The sequence below is a fragment of the Acomys russatus genome, chromosome 5, assembly GCF_903995435.1.
Source record: "Acomys russatus chromosome 5, mAcoRus1.1, whole genome shotgun sequence".
Classification (NCBI taxonomy): domain Eukaryota; kingdom Metazoa; phylum Chordata; class Mammalia; order Rodentia; family Muridae; genus Acomys; species Acomys russatus.
Genome location: NC_067141.1, coordinates 30,682,110 through 30,707,502, shown reverse-complemented (window position 1 = coordinate 30,707,502; position 25,393 = coordinate 30,682,110). Strand labels below are relative to the sequence as shown.

Below are 25,393 nucleotides of genomic sequence, written 5' to 3'. Positions count from 1 at the left end.
CTTCTGGATCTGTCCATATTTCCACCTTCTTATAGCCCTCATGCTAGGTCTGTTGTCAGATAAGGCATAGCCCAATGGACAATCAATGACCTTCCTACCAACCATGACATACAAGGATTTTAAAGATCACCTCTCAGGAGACCCAGGCAAAGATCAGACTCTCCTTAGTATACAGTTAATTCTTTCCAGCTCTCCTTTATTCTCCAAACACTCTTTATACATTATGGAAGCAAGAAAAAATATTAGGGAAGTTGGCACTTACTGACCCGGTCCTGACCATTTGGAGCCATCTTACTGAGGCTGTGGTTTAGTCTCCCGGGCTATAGAACGAATGGTTGGGAATTCTTACACAAGAGGGCCCCTTGTTCTGGTGTATGCCCAGTCCCTCAGTAACATATGACCCTGAAAAGGGCTTGCAAAAATGAAAAGCCTTTGACACCAACCCATCTAGCCAATAAACAGTACAAAACAATCGATAACGAAAATAAAATAGCTTTCGTTAACCCAAAACTGCTCTTTATTAAAGGGGGCTATAAAAAAACAAACAAACTCATAATTCAAATAAAAGTGCTTTACACTATAAAGCAGAGCGTCCTTCCCATGTGCCATCGCTGTAGTAACTTGTAGCTGCTGCTACATCAGGGTCATCTGTTCTCCCCCTGACTACGAGAACAAAACTGAAATCTAAGATCAGCTTGGAGGATACAAAGTGTTTGGTCTTCTCCCGCTGGTGTCCCGGCTTTGGGGAATGCTGGAAGCTGAGAGAGGAGAAATGTCAACAGAATAAGGACACTGAGAGATTAAGGGATTTAGAGCTGGAATCCCCAGGTTTAGGCTTAGAAGAGGGAAGGAATTGGGATTTTCAGAGCGTCTAACGAACAGAACCAGGCAAGTCACAGGCAGTTCTTTCTGCTCTTCCAAAAGATTATGACCGGAGCACTCAAAGGGAAGAAACTTTGATTTAGAATACTAACTAGCAAGAGCGTGCAGTAATTTCAATGCACGGGAGACGGAGGGTCTCGCGTGCTACTAGGGAGGTCGAAGAGTGGAAGAGAGCCTGGTTCTAAATCTGGAGCCACCTACCCGCACCCCGCACCCCGCACCCCGCACCCCGCACCCCGCACCCCGCACCCCGCACCCCGCACCCCGCACCCGCCAGTTAATGCGCAGCAGAAAGAACCCAGGGGGTTTACGGTAACCCGAAGGCGCCTCGGCCCCACCCTCGTGCGCAGGCGCAGAACCGTTGCCGGCCGAGCGGTTGCGGGCTGGCGGAGAGTTTTGCTGTCTAGTGTCTTAGCCAGCTTGACCTCCGTTAGGTCCGCGGCTCCATGGCGGCCTCACCCCGAGGTATGGGAAAGTGAACAAGAACAAAATGTAGGATTTACAAAAGACTGGGAGGTCAGGTCTGAAGGACGTGGGAGGGGTGCCCCGGACCCTCGGTGGAAGGAACTAGAACCGGCAGCACGTACCCTGGGAAACTGAGGCACAGAGAGAAGCCTGGGAGAAGGGTTGAAATGCTGATGCTTGCGCCCTCTGTACTGGCAACCCAACACGAGACAGAGGCTGGTGTTCTTCGGGAAAACTGAGGCTGTGGGGTTAGCGCTGTGGCACAGGCGCGGGCTCCTGAAACCCAGCATTCTGAGCCACAGATGCCCCAGGCCCTGTGGGAGTGCACGGAGAGGAATGCTGCTGCCGGGCATGGGTCGCTTCGGGCTTTTCCTGTGAAATTCACACCGAGCCATTCCTCCCCTTCGCACTTAAATAACAAAACAAAAATGGAAACGACTTGGTCGTTGCGGCTCACTGGAGTCGGTTCTCTTGGACCAGTTCAAAATGACAATTGCCTCTCCCTGATGCCTAGGCTCCATCGACGACCGTCTTGTGGTGGTAGTCCACGGTGGTGGAGCCAGCAACATCTCGGCCAACCGGAAAGAGCGGGTGCGCGAGGGCATTGCCAAAGCCGCTACGGAGGGCTACAACATCCTCAGGGGCGGAGGGAGCGCGGTAGATGCTGTGGAAGGAGCCGTGACTGTCCTGGAAAACGACCCGGAGTTCAACGCAGGTAAATTGTGCTTTGCCTAGTGAATAATGCCAAATTGGACCAAGCTCCTGCCCACATAGACGCGGTATCCGTGAGTCTGGCTGGCGTTGTGGTCAAACAGTATGTATGCTAGGGCAAGATGCAGAACTGAATTTCCTCATTCTGCACTAAGCAACTTGTTTTGAGAATTTAAGTCTGTTAATTCACCCTTTATTTTGCCTGCTCCCTAAGAATTGAATACCAAAAGCCAGGCATCTTGCTGGGAAGCCCTCCGTGGCCTCAGAGTCACAATCTTCAAGCCTCAGCCTCCTAAATGCTGGGGTTTCAGGCGTAGACTTTTTGTATTTGTGGGTCTTAGCGACTTTACATACCATAAAATGTAGCCATTTCTATTTTAAGAAGTGTTTGTGTGTGTGTGTGTTCCTTGCCTCCTTACCCACCGTGGGGTGTGTGTGTGTGTGTGTGTGTGTGTGTGTGTGTGTGTGTGTGTGTTTATGTGTGTGTGTGTTTTCTCCCATTTTAGGCTCAGAAATTCTGAAACAGAGATGCTGGGAGAATGTTTGTTTGTTTGTTTGTTTGTTTTGTTTTGTTTTGTTTTTCAAGACAGAGTTTCTCTGCCTTGGTTGTCCTGGACCCACTTTGTAGACCAGGCTGGCCTCAAACTCATAGAGATCTGCCTGCCTCTGCTTCCCCGAGTGCTGGAATTACTGGTATGTGCCACCGTGCACAGCTGGGAGAATCTTTTATTATACTGCCTGGCCCTAATAAACAATAAAGTCAGGCTGGAGAGACGGCTCAGCAGGTCAGGGCACTGACTGCAGTGCCAGAGGACCTGAGTTCAATCACCGGCATCCACAAGGCAGCTTACAACTGTCTAACTCCAGGATCTGACACCCTCACACACACACATACATACAGGCAAAACACCAATGTACATAAAACAAAAACTAATAAAACATACATAAATAAAGTCCCTAATCATCTTTCTGACTAGTAAGTTGAGTCCGGATGAGTCTTCAAGTGAAGACTAATGATTTTACAGACCAAGCCATAAGTGGAAACTTGGGATTTACAGCTCTTCTCACCCTCTGGAAAACAGAAAGAGGCCCCCACAGCAAAGTACTCCAGAAAACATCCCAAATTTTGGGGTTGGGAGAACTTCCAAATTGGTGAGTAGGGCGAACTGCCAACCCCAACTCCACAGCAAAAGTAGGCCCCCGCCTACAGCACCCTCCCAGACCCTGACCTGTATGTGTGTGTTCCTCTCACTCTTCACTGCCTCCTCTATGTAACAAGCTGGTGACACATGTGAGTTCTATGAACTACTCTAGAAAATTAAGGCCTGGTGAGAGACTGGCTTGCAGTCATCTGGCAGAAGCCATGGGTCACCTACTACTTAGAACTGGCATCTGAAATAAGGAAGCAGTCTTGGGAGACTGAGCCCCTTAACCCGTGGTGGGATCAGACTCTTCAGATGGCCAGTGTCAGAAGGTCAGAGTCTGCCAGAGCACTGGTGTGGAGAGGGGCCTCATACATCAATGTCAGAAGTAAGGTGCTAAGACTGCAGGAAACCCCCAAAGCTCTTTCCTGCTCCCTGGCAGGTACTCTCCCTTTTGTCACCCACAACAGGTACCCACTGATTTGCTTCTGTCAGAGTATATGAGTTTGCGTTTCCTAAAAGTCATATAAATGCAATCAGAGTTCGTTTTTTTGTGTTTGGCCATGTTCTAGGATATAAATCGTAATAGTTAATATGTCTACATATCACAGGTAGCAGGGGATCTGAGAATTGAGATTAACTCACTATCTGCACTATAGTGCTGTGAAGTAAGCAAAATTATTTTGCTCATGTCTCAGAACACTTCAGATGAACTTACTGGGAAAACATTTATTTTGTTTGTTTTAAAATAGAAAACCCAGATCTTAAGATTAAAATACTTCTTGGGACCGCACACCACCCACGCACCATCTGTCATGGGAAAAAAATTCAGGACCTTAACTATTTCATCGTGTTGTATTTGCTGTGTATTTGCTCTGTCTTACTGACTCTATTAGGCACTTTGACCCTGAGTGAAACATTTCGTAAGTTAATCTTTCTGTCTGTGGAGTGAGACATTACAGTGTGCTTTCTTGGTGGTTTCTAGGGATAGAATTTACAGCTTCTTGTTAGTCAGTGTGCCAGCACAGTGGAACCACAGCTGTGAGCGTCATTCTAAGCTGTGTCTGCTTGCCAGAAAGACCTCTTAACTGTTTCTTTGAAGGGACTGGCTCAGTTAGGTCTATGGTGACCCATAACCTAAAAAGATCTCCCTCCCCCCTTTTTTTCATTAATGTATTTATTTTTTTCTTTTCCAAAGATTACTTTTATTTTTTTTCATCTTTTTTTATTAATTTATTCATATTACATCTCGATTGTTAGCCCTTCCCCTGTTTTCTTCCATTCCTCCCTCTCTCCCACTTCCCCCTTCTCCCCTCCCCTATGCCTGTGATTGAGGGAGACCTCCTCCCCCTATATATGCTCTTAGAATATCGAGTCTCTTCTTGGTAACTTGCTATCCTTCCTCTGAGTGCCACCAGGCCTCCCCATCCAGGGGACGTGGTCAGAAAAGCGGCACTAGAGTTCGTTTGAGAGTCACATCTCACTCTCCACTATTTAATCACTTTACAACCTGATGGCAGCCTCTCCCTCCTCTCCTCCCAGCCCCACCCTTGCACACTCCCTTCTCCTCAGAGAAGAGGAAGGCCCCACATGGGTACCCATACTGGCTTGTCAAGTCATAGCAGGACTAAGCACAGCCTCTCCCATTGAGGCCAGACAAGGCAGCCCAGCTAGGGAGGGGAAAGGGATTCAAAGGCAGGCAACAGAATCAGAGACAGCCCCTACTCAATTATTAGGAGACCCACATGATGACCAAGATATGACCTACACGTATCTGCTATGTATGTGTAGGGGTCCTAGGTCCAGCCCATGCATGCTCTTTGGTTGGTGGTTCAGTCTCTCTGAGCCCCCATGGGCCCAGTTTAGTTTACTCTGTAGGTCTTCCTGTGGTGTCTTTGACCCCTGCCGGATCCCTCAATCCTTCCTCCCACTCTTCCACAAGATTCCCTGAGCTCTGCCTGTTGTTTGGCTGAGGGTGTCTGCAGATCAGATACTGGGTGAAGCCTCTCAGAAGACAGTTACCCTAGGCTTCTGTCTGCAAGCATAGCAGAGTATCATTAATAGTGTCAGGAACTGGCTCTCTCCCATGAGGTGGATCCATAGTTGGGCCACTCATTGGTTGCCATTCCCTCAATCTTCGCCTCATCGTTATCCCTACACGTCTTGTACACAAGACAAATTTTGGGTCAAAGATCTTACGGGTGGGATGGTGTCCTCTTCCTTCCACTGGAAGTCCTACCTGGCTACAGGAGGTGGCAGCTTCAGGCTCCTTAACTCCCAATGCTAGGAGTCTCAGCTAGGGTCACCCCCATAGACTCCTGGGAGCCTCTCCCATCCCAAAGGTGCCCCCTCACTGATTTCTGGAGACAGAAAGATCCCTCCTTTGATGGTCTACATCCTAACAGGGCCCTCCTGGAAGCACAGCAGCTGCTCCTCAAGGCCTCTCCCACTTTAGACGCCAGCGCTGTTGGGCAGGCTGAAGGTAAGTCGTGCTAAAACGGCCATCAGAGGCCAAGCAGCCCCACTGTGGCTGCTCACAGCAGAATATCTACCTCTGCTTCGACTCTGTCTTTTCTGACTGCTGTTTCCAGCTGAGGGCAATAGAAACAGTATCCCAGCAGCCTTTGCTAATATCCTCTGGGTAATTATTTGGAATCTTCAAAACGCTGACCCTGGTTCCATGGTCCTAATTAGCATTTGGAAAAATGTCTCCTGTGTTTCTGGTCATGTTTCAGTGTGAACTTGATTTCATAATCAGAATTTGTTCCTTAATACTTATTGAAAAGTAACACATTAGTAACACTATAAAACTGAGTGTCTAGGTTTGGATGCTAGATCTTTTTTTTTTTTTTTTTTCCCCTTTTAATCTGGTTTGGCATTTTCCATAGCTGGCCTCAAACTCCTAGGTTCCTGTGATCCTCTTACCTCGCCCCCCCCCCCCCCCCCGGAATGGCTGGAACTACAGGCACAGACCACCACACCCAACCTAGAAATACCCTTTAAAGATTTACTTAAATGAGCAACTAAATACTTCCCTTTGTATTCACAGGAGCTAAGCTTAGATTTAATGGTATTTTACTTTTACTACCATTTGGTTTGATAACCTGTTTGGTTTTGATAAAGCCTTTGAGATAACAAGACTGTTTTCCTTGTCTGCTTTTAGTTCCTCACAACATCTGTAGAACCAGTTAACATTTGTAAGTCCTTTATATCTATAAGATGAAAATATTCCATGGTGACTCCCACCTGTCTGTAACCTCCGTTCACTCCTGGGTGGTTGAACAACTTTTCCTGGCCTCTGAGAGCACCAGGCATGCTTGGAGTACACAAATAAACATGCAGGCAAACACTCATACACATAACATACAAATAAAGAAATCTACAACAAACCAAAACAAAACCATGCCACGTGTTAGGGGCCAGATTGTTCCATGAGTGTAGGAAGGGAAACAGTTTTTTTCCTACATATTTTTCAAGTGATTTGTACAGAACATTGACACTTGATATATACTTTGAAGCACACAAAATTTTATTCATAGCCAAATATATCTAAAATTTTTAGAAGATAACTAAAAAGACAATGTTTAGGAATAGGGGCTAGGAATTGATTTTCTTACCTCTGTTTTGAAGCCTCTAGGTGATCCTGGGGTGTCATCAAATTTAGAAGACACTGTCAGTGCCATACAGTTTTAGTGATGTTTTAATCCCATACGTACGATAAAATCTCCTTTCTAATGTATAGTTGTGCCTGTGACAAACAGTATAATAACCACTGCCACAATGAAAATATTTAAAAGTCCCATTGCTCCACATCTCTCTGAATCTGTGCTCCATGCTGGCAAGTATTTCCTGTGCCTGCAGTTTTGCCTTCCATTGTCACAATGGAACCTTGTGATGTGGTACATTGTTGTACCTGGGCTCTGCTTACCCTGATGTGTTAGGTGATCTCCACAGCCACAGGGACCTAGGTTTCACCCTGTTGTGGCTGACAGTACTCGGCCACCAAGCATGTCCATCAGAGCCAAGGAGAGCCCAACAAACTTAAAACTCAAATTTTTACAAATTTTTTTCAGGTGAGAGATATTGTTTTATGTTCTGAAATTTTTAATTTATTTTTTCTTTTTTATAATTTATTCATATTACATCCTGATTGTTGCCCCCTCATATGTATCCTCTGCTCCCACCCTCCATCCCTCTTGCCCCCTCTTCTCATCCCCTAGTCCCCTGACATGGGGAGCCCTACTCTACTACCATTTGACCCCAGTCAATCAGATCTCATTAGGATGCCTGCATCCTCTTCCTCTGTGGCTGCCCTGCCAAGGGGAAGTGACCAAATCATGGGCACCAGAGTCCATGTCAGAAGTAATCACTCTTGGCCATATACCTAAAAGATGCTCCACCATACAACAAGGACATTTGCTCAACTATGTTCATAGCAGCTTTACTCATAATAACCAGAATCTGGAAACAACCCAGATATTCCTCAACCGAAGAATGGATACAGAAATCATGGTACATATACAAAATGTAATGCTACTCAGCTATCAAAGGCAAGAAAATCTTGAAATTTGCAGGCAAATGGATAGAACTAGAAAAGATCATCCTGAATGAGGTAACCCAGACCCAGAAAGACATACATGATATATACTGACTTATAAGTGGATATTAGCCCAACATAGATGTCCTCAGAAAGACTCCACCTAGCGGGGGATCAGGACTGATACAGAGTCTCACAGCAGGACTCTGGATGGAGGCCTGAGAGTGGGGGGGATAGAAGGACCCAGAGGGGACAGGAGCTCCACAAGAAGACATCAAAGCCAACAAATCTGGACCCAGGGGGGCCTACAGAAACTGATGCACCAACCAAGGACAATGCGTGCAGAATTTTTATAAATTTTAAATCAAATTATGTGGCTCTTGAGTGTGAACTTTAGAACTGACAATGTTGTATTACAGTGTCAAAGATTGGACCCTCCTGGTAGATGCACCACCACTGTGTAGCTGGCTGTTTGCCAGCTGATCATGGTCTGCCAGCAATGCTTTAAATTACCAGAAACACAAATAGACATTTTTTGCATGAACACAAGTTTTACTACTACTTGGTCATTCAAGAAAGGTTGTGGTTCCGTTATTAGGAACTTGCAGATTTTGTGGTTGTAAATGCCTTCTTCCATATCCAGGAGCACACAAACACTCGCATGAGTTTCCATTGTTTTGTTTTACTTTGTTTATTTAGCCAGTGTAATAATCAAAGCAGACCTGTGTTGTAGTGCTAATTTGCAGTTCGGCAAATGGCAAATATGCTTCAATCAAGCCTTTTGTCTATTTTTATTAGATTATTTTCCTTACTTCCTAAGAGTTCTAAGGATTCTTTTATATTCTTTTTATATTCAAGATATAAATCTCTCAGCAGACATGAATGTAATCAGCGACTGTTTCCTTCCAACCCTGCCTTTATCTTTTCTGTCTCTTGTGAGTGTCTTTCAAAGGGTATGAAGTAGAATAAGGTTTAAAAAAAAAAAAGACCAGTTATTGGATAGTGTTTTATTGATTTAGTTAAAGCACTGCCCTGCTGCCCGTTTGCCAAGCCTGGCTTCATCTGTTGCCAGGGACAGAAAGACCTGGAAAAGTAGCTAAAACAGTGGGTTGTTGCCCTTAGCAACTGCTAATGGCCTCTGTAAAATCCTGCCGACTTGCCCACCGCACCCTTCTGGTTTTTTATCGTATAAAATGAAAATACAGTCTGAACTTGAGACAGAGGCCTTTCAGGACCCATCCTGGCTTCAGCTCACCAGTGTCATCTGCTCTCTTCCACTTCGAGTGCTGTTTGAGGGCTCACTCCAGAAACAGTCCGCATCGAGCACACGTTCTCAATTTTGTAGAAATACACTTTATCCATTTTTATTGTTGTAACAAATCATGCATTTCCTACCATAGCTTAAAGAATATTTGCCTAAACATTTTTCTTTTTTGTTATCTTCTAAAAATTTTAGAGATATTTGCTTATGGATAAAATTTTGTATACTTCAAAGTGTATATCAACTTTCAGTGTTCTGTAAAAATCATTGGGAAAATGTGTAGGGAAAAAAAAAAGTGTTTCCCTTTCTACATTCATGGTGTTAGCCAGATCTTGAAACCCCCAAGAAGAACCAGAAAGACTCAAAACCGCTGTAAATACAAGAGGAATCTTTAATATTTGAGCTCGAGCTGGATCATATCTGACATTAAATCAATAATATCGAGAAGCGACCCCAGGGCGTTGATCTGGGGACCTTTTGTAAGTCCCTTTCCTCCCGATGCCCCTCAAGCAAGGGGGGTCCTAGTCTGGCAATCATCTACTGGCTGAGTAAGATAAGGGGGTCTAATGTCCAAAGGTGCCAGGCCACAGAAAAAGGCGCCAAGAGCACTCATGGCTTAGCTTTCCTTCTTCTCTTTGTTCACCACTTTGCCCAGGGAAGGGTCTGTTTTCCTGTCTCCCATGGGGCGGGTCAGTTGCTAGGTAGCGCTATCTCTGGTGGGGCTCTTCCTTGCAGCTCAAACTTCCTTATGTTTTTTTAAATCTCCTTTTCCTACTTTTAAGTCTGTTTCTTCAAAGAACTCTGTGACCCTTAGATAGGCGCCAAGGCCATTTGTGGTTCTGGTGGCCTTGGTTGTAGTGGCCATCCGGGTGGTTTGCTAGGGAATGATATCCTGTCAGCTCAGGAGGGAATGCTCTCCCTGGTTGCTCCCTGGGTCCAGCTACCTGCTAGTCTCTTATACCAGGGTTTAGCCAATTTTTAAAAATCTTTTAGGCCTCTCATTCTCTCAATGGAACACTCTAGCCCCTAATATCTAGCCCCTAATATGTTTTGGTTTGGTTTGGGTTTGGGTTTGGTTTGGAGATTTGGTTTGGTGTGGGGTTTATTTTTGTTGTGTTTTTTTCTAAGTGTATGAGTGTTTGCCTGCATGTATATTTGTGTACTTTATGCATGCCTGGTGCCCTTAGGGGTCAGAAGAAGGTGTTGGACCACCTGGCAATGGACTTTATAGACAGTTGGGAGCCACCATGTGGATGTTAGGAATTGAACCTGAGTCCTTCGCCAGACGAGCCACAGAGTCATCTCTCCAGCCTGAAGCAGGGTTGGTTTTATTTTGCTTTGTTTTGTGTTTTCTTTTTTAATTTTTTATTGAGTCTGTGTGAGTTTCACACCATGCACCCCAATCCCTCTCGTCTTCCTGTCCCTTCGTATCTGCCCTCCACCCTTGCAACCTCCCTCCGAAAGTAAATAAAAAAACAAAACTAAAACAAGACAAAAACAGAAAACATCCCATTGTGGAAACTGTAGTGTATCACAGTGTGTCCCACAGTACGCCCTTTTGTTCACACACCTTTACTTGCAGATGTCCATTGCAATGACTCATTGGTCTAGTTGGAGGCCTCTGGCTTCTGCTACACCATCAACACTGGGTCCTCACAGGCGCTCCTCTCAGATACCATAGTGTTGCCCCGTGGCATGGACATCCCTCGGCTTTGGATCTGTAGGACCTGCCCTTTCACAGTTTATAAATGAGGTATATTTGGGATGGGCCAACTCAAAGCCACGGATCTGGCCCTGGATGGTAGCTAAGTTGGTCAGCCTGCCAGCTCGTCCACAGCCAAATCACCATGGTGATTTCTTCAGCATTGCTCAGGCTAGCTCACCCAGTGCTGACGCCAGCAAGAGGTGGGGCCAACTCTCCCGCCATGCTCTGGGGGCTGGCTCACCCACACCCATGCCCCCAGAGCCAGCTCAACTGTGCTGCCCAAGTGAAGCACAGCGCCCACTCTGCTGAGTGCTGTAGCTGGTAAAGGTGACCCTAGGGCCAGCTTTCCCACCTGCCACAGGTGTAAAGGGACAAGGTGGGGGAGGGCATTTCTCCATTGCCCATGCCTCCTCATGGCAGACTAGTAGTTGCTCCAGTTCTCCTGTGCTGATACTCAGGGCTAGCTCACCCTCACATCAACCACTAAAGTCAGCTCTACTGTCCTGCCCAGGTGAGGTGCAGGGCCCCTCAGCCCTTGGCCATCAACATGGCCCGAGGAGGCAGCCTAGACCAGGGATGTCCGCATGGCCTTTGGTGGTGATATGAGGCATGGACATCGACGCAGACCCCTGCTGCTGCCTGGCCGCCTACCCAGACACAGCCCTCAGCAGCAGCACAGGCTGGGGCTTCACCATGGCCTCAGGTGGCAGCCCAGGCTGCTCACATCAGGCTGCTCCTCTCCACCCTCGAGTCTCCAGTTCTGTTCTCCTCATACTGCTCAAACCAGTCTGCTTTCCCCCGCCCCCGCCCCCGCCCCCGCCCCGTGCACTGGTGGCGTGAAGCAGGGTGTTCAGTACCACCAATTCCCTAACACTCTGGATCCCAATCACACATCCTACAGCCCAACTGTGACTCTACCTCAGCAGCTCTCAGGCTCAGGGGTCACACATCAGATCTCCTGCTGCATATCAGATATTTACATGACAATTCATAACACTAGCAAGATCACAGTTATGAAGTAGCGATGAAATAATCCTATGGCTGGGGGTCACCACAGCATGGGGAGCTGTATGAAAGGGTCACAGCATTAGGAAGGTTGAGAAGCGCATTTCCCAAAGTTAATACAGACTCAGCACATATTAAGGGCTCAGTTGCACAAGACTGCCCCCCCCACCTCAAACACCAATCACAAATATTGGGTCCCTGGCTTAGTGTGGCTACAAACTGGGCTTCCTATATTGGCCTGCTTGGATTCAGTCATTCTCTGATGACTAAAAAAGTTTAAGGACACTTACTTGTAGTTGCTCATTTGTTATAAATACTAAAGAATAGTAGTGATCAGCCAAGCTTTAAAGGCACATCCCTTTAATCCTAGCACTTTGGAGGCAGAGGCAAGTGGATCTCTGTGAGTTCCAGGCCAGCCTGGTCTACATAGTTAGTTCCAGGACAGCCAGGGCTATATAGAGAGACCTTGTCCCAAATTATAAATAAAAATAAACAAACAAAGCAGATTAGTCACACAAGGGGGTATACAGTGCAAGGCCTAGTCCATTCTGACACTTATCTGCTAGGAAAGAAATTCAAGTCTGCAGGTTCCTTTCTTGCTTGGTGTCCCATGCAGATAAGCGAACAGTTGTGTGTGGTGGGAGAGGATGTTAAATGGCCAGTGAGTGAAGAAGGGGATTTCATATTTGTTGGAAGTTGGTCTGGTGCTATGTATTTTGATGCTAGTTGCTGGCTCCCAAGATCTAGTTGCTGCCCTGAGCACATTCTCATGTACCCCAAGTATTGCTAAGGGACCTTGCCTCCCTAACTGGCTGAATAAAAGGGTAGAAGGAGAGGGCAGAGCAAAAGTTCATGGGCTTGCAGAGCAGAGAGGATCTTGGGAAGGAGAAGCAGACAGGTGCCAGAGGAGGAGAAGGAAGAGGATCGCCATGGGATAGGAAAGAGCCACCTGGGCCAAAACCAGGAACTCTGAAGTTCTCCAAAGAAAGAAATGGCCCAGATGAACAGCATTAGCAAGCATGTGGGATTATGGATGGAAGGTGGCCCAATAGAAATTATTAGAAGCAGATGGCATGGGATGGAGGCTGGGAGATAGTTTGGGGGATTAATATCTGCCCTACAATACCAGAGCTATTGTAAAATATAACAGGTGTCTGTGTCTTATTTGATTATGATAGTGGGTAGATAATACCGTCATAATAACTATAGCCTAATAACAAACATTTATTAGGCCCTACTACCAAATTAACAGCAACACATGCTCTTAGAGGCATGGTCCTTCCTGAGCAAAAATTCTGGTGGGCTTTTACTAGGCCTGGGGTGTGAGGTAGTACATACTGTCATTATGACTTTTCCCAGAGAAGGGTGATCTTCAGGGACCAGGCACTTCTTGTCTTCCTAATTTAGACATGGTCAGATCTGCCATGGCACCTATGGATGTGTGCTTTTATCACCAGAAGATTATGAAGATGCCAAGTCCCCTGGAGTATCAACATGATGGCCAGCTGCTCTTGATGTGATGACATATGTGATAACAGCTGGGAGCATGTTTCAGTATCTGGACTTTTAACTTTTGCAAGCCAGCAGTGTAGCTGATGAGACAGTAGGCCACTAGTAACCCAAGCACTCAGACTGGTTAGTCCTGCAGATGCAGGACCTGGTCTCACCACACAGTGTTCCGTGTGCCTGCCGGAGCAGCCAGTAAAATTGAGGGAGCATATTTACCAGCTTCTGATGGACAACAGACTGTTGGTAAGTCTGCTACAAAAGTGTTTTGTTGATTTTTTTTTTTTTTTAGTGTTTTCCTCTTTATCACGAAATTTCATAATTTAATTATATATTCTAGACAGAAATATTTTACTATATACAGTAGTTTGCTCTGCACCTATTTTCTCCCAATTGGGAAAAAAAAAATTTAACCACACTGCCTTTCAGTGAGTCTCTTTAGGTATTTACTCTTTGTACAACTATTGACAGGCTAAGGACTTACACCAGCTATTACGTTTGGGGGTCTGGTTACCCTTGTTTTCCGGTTAGCTCCTTCTTCCTTTCTGTAAGTAACTTGAACATTGATTCTGGAAATCTGCTTTGCTTTATCAATAGTATTGAGTGTATATCTTTGTGTAGAATTTTTGTTGTTTGCTCTAAAGATTGTTTTATGTATATATATAACGAACCACTATCTGGAAATAAAGCCTTTTAACAACGGGGGCAAATGCGGAGCCCTTACCCCTCTGTGGTTGGCTGGTGCTAAGTTCCACCTTACAGTTGTTTCCACTTCTCTTTTCTGTGTACACTGGGAACAATTTCAGGATCTCATCATTTTTGCAACAAGCAACAAACATGAACTGAGAAACCAAAGAGGAGAAGGCAGGGGTGCTGCATTTTCCCATATTTTTACTCTACAAATGGATCTTCCATCTTGGTTTTGCAGGATTCCTGCTCCTGATGTTGCCTCTTCAGTTCAAGGACCCTTTTAGCCATGCTATTGGCTTAAGGCCCCTGGCAACAGATTCTGTTTTCTTCCATCTGTAATATAGACTTAATGTTTTCACCCATGTTTGTGCCCCTGCAAAAACTCTAATGTTGAACACAGCATCCGCACTGGGCCAGTAGCTGGAGATGGGGCCACTAAGAGAAGGCTTCACATTAAGTAAGGCATAGGGCAGAGTCTGGATCTAAGTGGATTAGCATTTCTTACGAAAGGAACCAGGAGAACTGGTGATGAAGAGCACTGAGTCTCACTTTAATCCTAGCACTCAGAGAGGCAGAGGCAGGTGGATCGCTGTGAGTTCAAAGCCAGCCTGGTCTACAAAGCAAGTCCAGGACAGCCAAGGCTACACAGAGAGACCCTGTCTCAAAGGGGAAAAAAAAAGAGACCACTGAATCTCTTCCAGAGGATCTGGGTTTGAGTCTCAGCACCCACATGGCAGCTCACAGCTATCTGTAACTCCAGTTGCCTCTTCTGGCCTCTAAGGGCACCAGGCACACACTTAGTGCACAGAAATACATACAGACAAAACACTCACACACATAAAATAATTTTTTTTAAGCTGGAGGTGACTCCTCTGGTAAAATTTGGATCCCCAGAACGCACACAAACCCACAATAGACCACATCTAATTCAGTAGTATGCGCACGTGAATAACAGAATGGAACAGTGGAGACAGGAGGCTCAGACAGCTTGGTGTACACAGTAAACATGGACCATGTCTAAAATGAGATGGAATGTGAGAACAGACGGCCACGGCGGTCCCCTGGCCTCCTCGGCTGTACCATGTACATGTTGCCAGCCCTCATAAGAACACACACAAAGATTTCATTGATTGGCAAGAGTTTACCCTCTCCCTGTGGCACAAGGAGAGACCACTGGAATGCGCAGTGAGATGGTGGCTACCACACGCCAACCTCAGAAAAAGGTCAACCTTTTAGGCAATTTGACCTTGAGCGTCCCAGTCTGCAGATTGAAAAATAGCTTTCTGTTATATAGTCAACCCAATCTGGGGTATCTTGTTATAGTAGCACAAACAGACTGGTTCAGTGTAGACTTCATAAGCATAGAGGAAGGGTATCTGGTTAGACACAGAATTCTGATTTGATAGTTCTTTTCTTTCAGCCCTTGGAAAATGCTGTACCTCTTTCTGGCCTCCATGGTTTCTGCTGAGAAATCCTTTGTCATTATAATTGGTTTTCCCCTATAGGTAAGGTGTCATTTCTTGTTACTTTCAAGACTGTTTTCCAGTGCTTGGGATTAAGCCCCCCGCAAAACACTCTACCATCCCTGGCCCTTCAAGACATTTTTTATTGATTATGATGTCTTACTGTGCACTTCTTTGTATTTAATAGCATTGGGAGTTTGCTCAGCCTCTTGAATTTGTAGGTTTAGACCATGTCATATGTGGATGCCTTTCAATCATCATTTCCTTGAATGCTTTTTAGCCCTAGGCTTTCCCTCTCTCCTTTGGAACTCCAGTAAATTAGGTATTAGATCTTTTGTTAGATCCTTTTGTTAGGCCGTCCTCAGCCACCTCACCCCTGACTACTTTGTACCACTTGTTCAGTTTAGACAATATCTCTATTCTTCCTCTTAAGTTAACTGTTCTTTTTTTTTTTTTAATTGAATCGTACCAATTGCACAGATTCATGAAGTTTTCTGTGTAATTTGCTTATGAAAAAATACTATTGTTTTTGTATATTGACTTAACCTCTTTGGCTGCTATGAAAAGAGGCGAAGAGTAGCTTACTTCTATAACGAACTTTTATTAGATTATTACTGTGAGTGTGCGAGTGTTGTGTAGGCATATGTGAGTGAGTGAGAGGTGGGGGGGGTGCATATATGCCATTTTCAGAGGTCAGTTCTTCTTCTATTGTGGGTTCTAGAAATAGAAATGGGACTTGGTGCCTCTGGCTTCCATGGAAAATGTTTTCACCTGATGAATCATCCTTCCTGACCCTGGAGTGCTTTTAAACTGAATTTTTGGGTTGTTTGTTTTTAAGCTTTTATTAGCATATGGTAATTAAGCTTAATAATGTGTTCCATTTTGACGTTTTCAAGCCTGTTTATATTGTAACCATTTACTCCCCCGTTACCCTCTCTCTTCCGCCTCCAACTTCCCCTAATCCTCTTCCTTTTCCCACCTAGTCTCTTGCCCTCTATTTTTATATTCTTTAGTCTTCATATTTTCCCCATTGGGAAGACAGTCTCTCACTGTGCAGTTCAAGCTGACCTGGAACTCATTGTGTAGCCCAGATTGGCTTCTGGCATGTCAGTCTCATGGGTGCCAAGTTACATGTGTATGCCACCACAGCAGCTCATAGTGAGTCTCCTATGTAACGTGTTGGCTAAGCCATTCAATGGTAGGAGTTCACAAGGAGTAACGAGAGAAAACATCCTTGTTGGTTGCTAGTTACAGAGAGCATTGGGCTCTCACTATAATGTATGATATTAGCTATAGGACTTTGTAGATGACCTTTATTGGATTCAGAAAATCCAATCGTATAAGACCGGCATTCATCTATACATGAGGGTGGAGCTCTGTGACCTAATTATCTCCCATTAGGCTCCACCTCTTAAAGGTTCCACTACCTCCTACAGTCCCGGGGACCTGTGGGAGACAATCCATATCCACACCAATAGTTGCCAAGTCAGATATGTGTTTATGATGTTCCTCTACAACAGAACAAAAGGTGGATTGAAAGAGGTGAGTTGAAGAAAAAGATGGAGTCTTTTGTAAATTTTTCACTCTTGTTCTTTAATTTCTTCTCCGTTTAGGTTGTGGGTCTGTCCTGAATGTAAACGGTGATGTTGAGATGGACGCTAGTATCATGGATGGGAAGAACCTGTCTGTGGGAGCAGTGTCTGCTGTGCGCTGTGTCGCAAATCCCATTAAACTTGCACGGCTTGTTATGGAAAAGGTATGTGTGATGGGAGCAGGGTTTCTGAAGAAGCTGTCGCTGCCGGGCTTCTGGGGTTGAATGGGCCAGAAGTGAGCAGTACTGAAGATTACTATTCTAGACACACACAGGGACACACTCACAGATGAGCCATGACTTTGGTACTGTTGGGTGACTGTGTGACACATGCTGGCCTTCCTTAAGCCTGCTGGGGGCACAGCTCAGTGAAGGGTCACTTACCTAGAGCTCACCAGGCTCTGCGGTTGACCACCAACACAGATAAAGAGTTGGGGGTGGAGGGAGGACCCAGTTCAATTTTCACTTTGGAGCCTTTTAACATTAAAAATATAGTAATTGTGGGGGAGGCAGATGCAGGCAGATCTCTGTAAGTTTGAGGCCAGCATAGTCTACAAAGCAAGTCTAGGACAGCCAAGGCTATACAGAGAAATCCTGTCTCAAAAAAAAAAAAAAAAAAAGGAAAAGAAAAACTAATTATTTCCACACCATAGAACATGATGACGACGACGATGATGATGATGGTGGTGATGATGATGATGATGGTGGTGATGATGATGATGGTGGTGGTGGTGATGATGGTGGTGGTGGTGATGATGATCATGGTAGTGGTGATGATGATGGTGATGATGATGGTGGTAGTGGTGGTGATGATGATGATGGTGATGATGATGGTGGTGGTGGTGATGATGATGGTGGTGGTGATGATGGTGGTGGTGGTGGTGATGATGATGATGATGGTGGTGGTGATGATGGTGATGGTGGTGGTGATGATGGTGGTGATGATGATGGTGGTGATGATGATGATGGTGGTGGTGGTGATGATGATGATGGTGGTGATGATGATGATGATGGTGATGATGATGGTGGTGGTGGTGGTGATGATGATGGTGATGGTGGTGATGATGATGATGGTGATGATGATGATGATGGTGGTGATGATGGTGATGATGATGGTGGTGGTGGTGGTGGTGATGATGATGGTGATGATGATGATGGTGGTGGTGATGATGGTGATGATGATGATGGTGGTGATGATGATGATGGTGGTGATGATGATGATGATGGTGGTGATGATGGTGATGATGATGATGGTGGTGGTGGTGATGGTGATGATGGTGGTGGTGGTGATGATGATGATGGTGATGATGATGATGATGATTATATAGTTAAATTTTTAAAAATCATTCTCTGTCCCTTCCCACCCTGGCTTAGACACCTCATTGCTTTCTGACTGGCCATGGTGCAGAAAAATTTGCGGCAGACATGGGGATTCCAGAGATTCCTGTAGAAAAACTGATAACGGAGAGAAGCAAGAAACAGCTGGAGAAGGAGAAGCTTGAGAAGGGAGCACAGAAAGCTGACTGCCCTAAGTAAGTTGCAGGCGCTGCCCAGACTTCCGCAGCCCTCCTGCGGGAGAGCCTGGCTGGTCCCCCCCTACTCCCGCCCCACGCCTGCATTCCCCAAGAAGCTCAAACTCTTCTTAACCCTGACTTTACCCTCTTCCCTCCTCCTGTGTGCATAAGAGTGCTTCCCTGGCACAGTTAAGCAGAGAATTGCCAGCTAGGCTTGGAGGCGCGCACACACATGACCCCAGCCATCAGAAAGCAGAGACAAGAGGACAGGTTTCAAGCCAGCCTGAGCTGTAGAGTGAGAGCCTAGCTCAGACACATAATAATCACTCACTAGGACCCAGGAGCTCATAATGGAAAAGAATTCAGTCTCGTAACACTACAGAGTCCCCAGAGTTTGCCAGACATCAACCTTCAAATAGCCTAGGCCAAATATATATAGTGTATATGTATATATGTGTGTATATATATGTATGTGTGTATATGTGTATATATATATACACATACTAAATACAGAGAGAGAGAGAGAGAGTGGAAAATATAAATATATCTTTAGGAAAGGTCCAGAATCATTGGTGGGTCTGAGGCAGAGAGTCCATGCAGATGTAATATGTAAGTCTCTGAGATCATTCTGATGTCTTCCCAGGTTATGAGATTGGAGATGTTAACATATTATTATTCTTCCACTTGCTCTGAAATAGGATCTTGCTAGTAGTCCCGGCTAAGCCTGGAATTTGCAATCCTCCTGCCTCAGCTTCCCAGGTACTGGGACTAGATTGAGGCTCTTCTATCTGTGCACTACAGTCAGAGGAATGAGGTGGCTGGGTCGGTGCTCTGTGTTCATCTTGAAAGCTGTGGATGAGCTGAATGGTGTAGCTCAGTGGGAAAACACCTGCTTAGCATGCAGGAAGGCCTGGGCTCAGTGCCCAGCACTAAACAAAGGCCCACGCCACTCTTAGATGTAAGCAAGTGGCCTCTTGCCCTGGACTCTGCAACTTAGAGACGTCAGAACAGTTTATTACAGACTGCATGGGGCACCTTTGACACTCGGCATTGGCTCAGCATGTGATAACTGCCGCCCTCTGTTCCTGTCACTAACACCGTGCAGCCTCCAGGAAGGAAAGGCTTTTTTCCCTGCCTGAACCCAAAGTCTGGGCTGTTCCTCTGTCAACATCAGAAATGAGCACTTTTAGGGAGTCTGGGAAGATACAAAGGCAGGACTTAGGTAAGAGGTGGGAAGTTATCTAAAAAGGGACCTGTAGGATACTTAGACCATGAAGCTTGTTACCCTGCAGCGGCAGCAGTGCACCGCTTTGCCTCCACTTGTTTCAGTTTAAGCTTCTGAGGGTATTCAAGACTCAGTGCCGTCTCCAGAAGGGTTAATTTTATGCATGTGTCCATCTCAATAAGAAGCACTTATGCCATTTAAATCTTAGGAGCCACATAAAAAAGTGAGAGAAATATATAAAATGAATAAATTTTTTGTGACAGGGTCTCACTATGTAGCCTTAGCTGGCCTGGAACACACTGTGTACACCAAGCTGAACTCAGACTCAGAGATCCATCTGCCTCTGCCTCCTGAGTGCTGGGATGGATGTACTCTTTAAAGTAGGAATGTAAAGGACCATAGAGCAATCTGCCTGCCAGTGACATGTAGAATAAGAAACACATGTTTTCTTGGGTCAGAATGTTAACGTGTAATGTGGGAATTTAAGTATTACTCAGGAGACTGTTTCTCATCTTCATTCTCTTCCTTTTCCTGCTCAATTTTGGCAGAAACTCGGGAACGGTGGGTGCTGTTGCATTGGACTGCAAAGGAAACGTGGCTTATGCAACCTCTACTGGGGGGATTGTCAATAAAATGGTTGGCCGAGTTGGAGACTCGCCTTGCATAGGTAGGACTGAGAGATAGTTCATGCCCCTCCCTTGCCCTTCATGTCATCAGATGCTCACCTTTCCTGTGTCATTTCCTTTCCGCTCTCGGTGGCAGCCTCTAGGAGTGGCATTTGGGTTGGGAGAGGTCATTGGAGACTGCTACTCTGAGGTGCTGTTTCCCCCTGATTACATTGTGGGGACATTTTGGAGAGAAAGTGGATGTAAGGATGCTAACATTGCCCCCGGACTGCTGCAGCCGTACCTTTCTTCTCTGTAGCCCCAGTTTCAGGGTCCTGGGGCTCACCTGCAGGGGCTAAATGCATAATGCCTCTTCCCAGGCATGACTCATATTAACAGTATAAAAATAAACAGCTGAAAACTGGGCTGGAGAGATGGCTCAGTGGGAAATACTTGCTGGGCATGTCTATGGACTTGAGTTCAGATCTCCGCCTCCCATGTAAAAGCCTGTGCAGCAGTGTGCACCTGTGACCCAGCACTGGGAGAGGCAGAAATGAGTGGATCCACAGAGCTCACTAGCCACCTAGTATAGCTAAATCAGCAAGCTCCCGACTCAGGAAGACCCTATCTCCAAAAATAAGGTGGAGATAGAGAAAGAGGCTGGAAATCTACATCGGCCCTCCTCGTGTGCACCTGCGCGCGCGCGCACACACACACACACACACACACACGCGCGCGCGCGCGCACACACACAAATGTTTACAAGTACTACATGTGAATAGCACACTCCTACAGACAGAAATGGCCCTCACATCAACACAAAATGCAAAGAGGCCGAGTGCACCTTTTGCTCGGTGCAGATCTGCACCTGTGTGGGAATTCCCACAAACCCCTGCAGTTGAATAACATTTCAAGATGCAGCTAAATTGTTCATCTGCCCAAAGGAGAAGCTTGTGCTTTGAGCAGAACACTTGACCTTCTGTGTATGTTGCGCTACTCTTGGTGATAAGCTACGCTCTTGGCAGGTCTTTGTACCCTATATGGTGATGGTGAGGCCTGCCTGCTGCGGTGTGCGGCGCTCAGAGGCAGAGGCCTGACTCCGGAAACATGAAACACTTACCTTCTAGGGTTTTTTTTCGGGGGGGGGCTGGTTCTTTTTGGCTTTTCCAGGCAGGGAAAACCTTGGCTGTCCTAGACTCGCTTTGTAAACCAAGCTGGCCTCGAACTCACGGGGATCCGCCTGCCTCTGCCTCCCAAGTGCTGGGACTAAAGGCATGTGTCACCACACCTGCCTAAAACACTTACCTTTTTGATCCGTAGCAAAAACCCTGTCAAAATATGGCTGCTCAGTAATATAGCCTGCATCCAGCTGGGATCCAACAAGGCCCCAGAGCAAGATAGGGTCAGAGCCTAGGAATTAACTTCAGGCTTTGTGAGTCCTCATGGTAAAGTATTGAGAGGAAAAATCTGTGAGCTGAATTCCCAGAAGCCCTTGTCTTGGTGTTGGGTACCAAATGTGCTCATCTTGACCTTTCTAATAGGCATTTCCCAAGAAGGCCCAGCTGTCCCTCAAGGACCTTCTGTAGGTGATGCTAGGCAAACAGTAACATTTCCTCAGCAGTGTAGTTATAGTCCTGAAAAATGGGGGCAGGGGGGGGTGCCCATGCCAGGACCCATATAGTCACTCTGACCTTTTGTGACTCAAAGGAACTGCAAAGAAAATGAGGACTTGGCTGCCTCCAAAACATAAGTCCTTGTTGACGCCATGGAGTCGGCCTAGTTCACCCCTTAGCAACAGCTTGAAGGGAAAAGCCACTTTCTCCTCTGTAAGCCTTCATATTCCTTACCTAACCTCCGCTCTCCTGGAACCATGGAGTCAGCTCTTTCAAGCACCCTGGGAACCTATAACCCTGAGCAGAGGTCTGCCCTCCTCAGCCCTTCCCCCATGCCAGCATCATTAAATAAGGCAAACCTCAATATGATGCTTCTGCATCAACCAGCACATGGTAAAGGGGAAGTCTGCAGGCTGCAGGATGCTCAGACTGGGGCTCTGCGTGAACAGATAAGGAGTGAGTGATGGGGAGATGACTGTAGACTTGCTTACTCCAGGACTCGGGGAGAAACTTTATCAAGGTCACTTTGGCACCAGAACCCCATGGGTAGTCCAGATTAGTTCTCTCTGGTCTAATTAAACTACTTTTGACAGACAGAATTGCTTTCTAAAGCATCATGGTGTACATAGAGGTTAGTCTTGGGAGGGTTCAGTTTTCCCTTTTAATGTCTAATGGCTGTCCTAGACATCCAGGTGACACCCCCCAAGGTGTTCTTCATCCTTAGGGAGTGGGATGTGCAAGAGGAATGGTGTCACCGAGAGAGACAAGGTGGATATCCTTTCAAGCAAAGGAGGGTTGCAGCTCTGTGAGGGGCCACACCTGCTTCCTGAAGGTTCTGTCATCCTGGCCCCTGTGTGTTTAACAGGTGCCCCCTTATGTGCTTTTGCATCAGCGGATCCTGACTGTGGATCTAACCCTCATCTCTAGGATATAACCTTAGGGAGCGTGAGTCTTGTGTTTGAACTTTTTGGCTGTTGTTGCTCAGCTACAGCCAGTTGCCTTTTTTGAGCAGGAGCTGGAGGTTATGCAGATAATAACCTCGGAGCCGTTTCAACCACAGGACATGGAGAAAGTATCCTGAAGGTGAATCTGGCCAGACTTGCCCTCTTCCATATAGAACAAGGTACGTAGGCATAGCCAGTGAAGACACATGCTGTGCTAGCTGACCACTGGCAGGGTGCTGTATGGAACCTTTCTTGCCACAGACCCTGCCCCAATGTGGTTCACACTCTGCTAACACCTGCCCACATTCTGGTAGGGTACGGACTAGAAGAACCTTTGGAATACTGGTTCTGGAATATTGTTCTGTGGGCTGGGGAAATGTCTCTGTGTGTAAGAGTCCTTGCACACTCATGAAAACCTGAGTTCAAATCCCAAAAACATGTAAAAAGTCAGGTGTGGATGTGCAGGTGCCTATAGGTACCTCAGCTCTATGGGGGTGGAGACAGGAGGACCACTAGGATCTGCCGGATGACAGTATACAAAGGAAAAGAAAAAAGAACCCCTGTATCATGGGACTAAGGTGGAACATAATAGAGTAGAACACTGGTATCCTGGCTTCCATGCATGTGTGGGCACACACACACACACACACACACACACACACACACACACACACACACACATACACACACACACACATACACACACACACACACGTATCTGCTGTTCTCTTTCCACATCCCAAAAGACAAGGCAATAGAGAGGGGTTAACCTTGGCCATGGGTGTAAGAGGGAAGACGTCCCAGTAAGGAGCTGTATTGCTTTGCTGGTCAGGGTGACCATGCATCTGACAAGAAGCCCAGAAGGAAATTGGTTTCGCCTCACAGTGTGATGGACTATGATCCATCATGGTGGGGAGGGCACAGTGGTGGGTGGCTTTGTGGCACTGGGAGTGCAGAAGGGGCTTGCTCGAATCTCAGTGGATCAGAAAACACACAGGGCAAGAGGCAGGGTCGGTCCACACCTACTCCCCCAGCCACCCTTTCTCCAGTGAAGCCCACCCATAGATTTCACACTCTCCCAAAGCACTGTCACAGCTGGGGTCTGGGGGTCCAAGCATGGGAGCCTCAAAGATTATCACATCTCAACCTCTCCTCACTTTCAGGAAGTACCGTAGACAAGGCTGCTGAGTTGGCATTGGATTATATGAAGTCAAAGCTCAAAGGTCTAGGTGGCCTCATCTTGGTCAGCAAAACGGGAGACTGGGTAGCAAAGTGGACCTCTGCCTCCATGCCCTGGGCAGCGGTGAAGAACGGCAAGCTGCAGGCCGGCATTGACCTTTGTGAGACCAAAACCCAGACCCTGCCCTAAGCCCCAGAAGGTTGTAATTGGCTTGCTAGCCTGGAAGTAAAGTTGAGCTGCCCGGTGTGGAGACCTAAGTTAATCAATTAGATGTAGACGTGGAAAACCTACGTAGTCTGTCCCTCCTTTCGTTGCCTTGCTCAGTAAGTCAATGAATGCTTGGTTGAGGGTCTGGGTCTAAAGCAATGAGAGATGTCTGCTCATATTAAGACCAGGGAAGATGGAAGCCCTGCGGAGCCCTTCTTTCCTGCTCCATCACTTAAGGCTAGAAAGGAGCTGCTAGATTTTGACCCCACAGACCTGCCTCTGAACTGGGAGCGCCTTTTGGATTGGGAGAATGGCTGGGCTGGGACGGTGTGGAAGAAAGGGCTGAAGAAAGGTGTGAGAAAGACCCAAGTCTTTTTGAGTCACAAGAACACCCGGAAAGATGTTTAGGGAGGCGCTCCCCATCTGTGAGGGGGGAAATGGATCTTCCCGAAAGTTCAAACTTCTCCAACACATATCTGGGTACTTGGAGAGTACTGCCCAGTCTGTAGACTAATGGAGTCTGTGGAGTTTCTTAACGTCCAGGGTTTTTCTTGGCTGGAAGGTGAGCTAAAAGTAGCCCCGCCTGACCCGCCCCCAGGTGTCCTCACTAGGGCTAGACAGAGCTCGTGACCTTTCTAGCCTCTCCAGCGGTGGGGTGACAGATAGTTGGAGAGATGACACTGTGACTCACTGAGTAGTAGACTGCCAGTGCTCTGCGACAGTCCCACGCACGCTGAATCAAATGTTGAGGGTGGTGAGCCTGACTCAGAACGCCATCTCCTGGGTGGAGAACACACTGTGCACCTGCCATCACCCTGGAAATGGCACCCGCCATACCCTGGGGTGTGTCTGCTCGGTTTTTTAGTCTAGCAGAGATTCTCTTCTCTCTGGAAAGAATCTGACTAACTTCAACATGCCACTAATAAAGTGTATTTTTGAAAGAATAAGAGTGTGGTTAGGTGTCACTGTTGACCAAGACAAAAAGAGATACAAGCCCCCCTCTTGGTGCCTCAGTGCAGGCAGATATAATAGATAAGGGGACCTTTTGGCTTTTACAGGGTGACATCTCAGTGTGCCAGACATTACATCCTGCCTTGTGGAGTTTAGTAGGGAGGGTTTCTTTTTTAGAAGCATTGACCTTTCTCTG

The 25,393-nt window shown here is 46.5% G+C and overlaps 1 protein-coding gene across 1 annotated transcript; it reads left to right on the top strand.

The window, feature by feature from the left end:
* The first annotated feature begins 1,215 nt into the window (after nucleotides 1-1,215).
* Asrgl1 (asparaginase and isoaspartyl peptidase 1) lies at nucleotides 1,216-24,284 on the top strand. Its single transcript, XM_051146103.1, has 7 exons — nucleotides 1,216-1,347; nucleotides 1,862-2,062; nucleotides 16,981-17,123; nucleotides 18,333-18,490; nucleotides 20,246-20,364; nucleotides 22,928-23,038; nucleotides 24,023-24,284. Exons 1-7 carry the CDS (start codon nucleotides 1,329-1,331, stop codon nucleotides 24,226-24,228), a joined length of 957 nt encoding a protein of 318 aa, XP_051002060.1. The 5' UTR covers nucleotides 1,216-1,328; the 3' UTR covers nucleotides 24,229-24,284.
* Nucleotides 24,285-25,393: the final 1,109 nt, after the last annotated feature.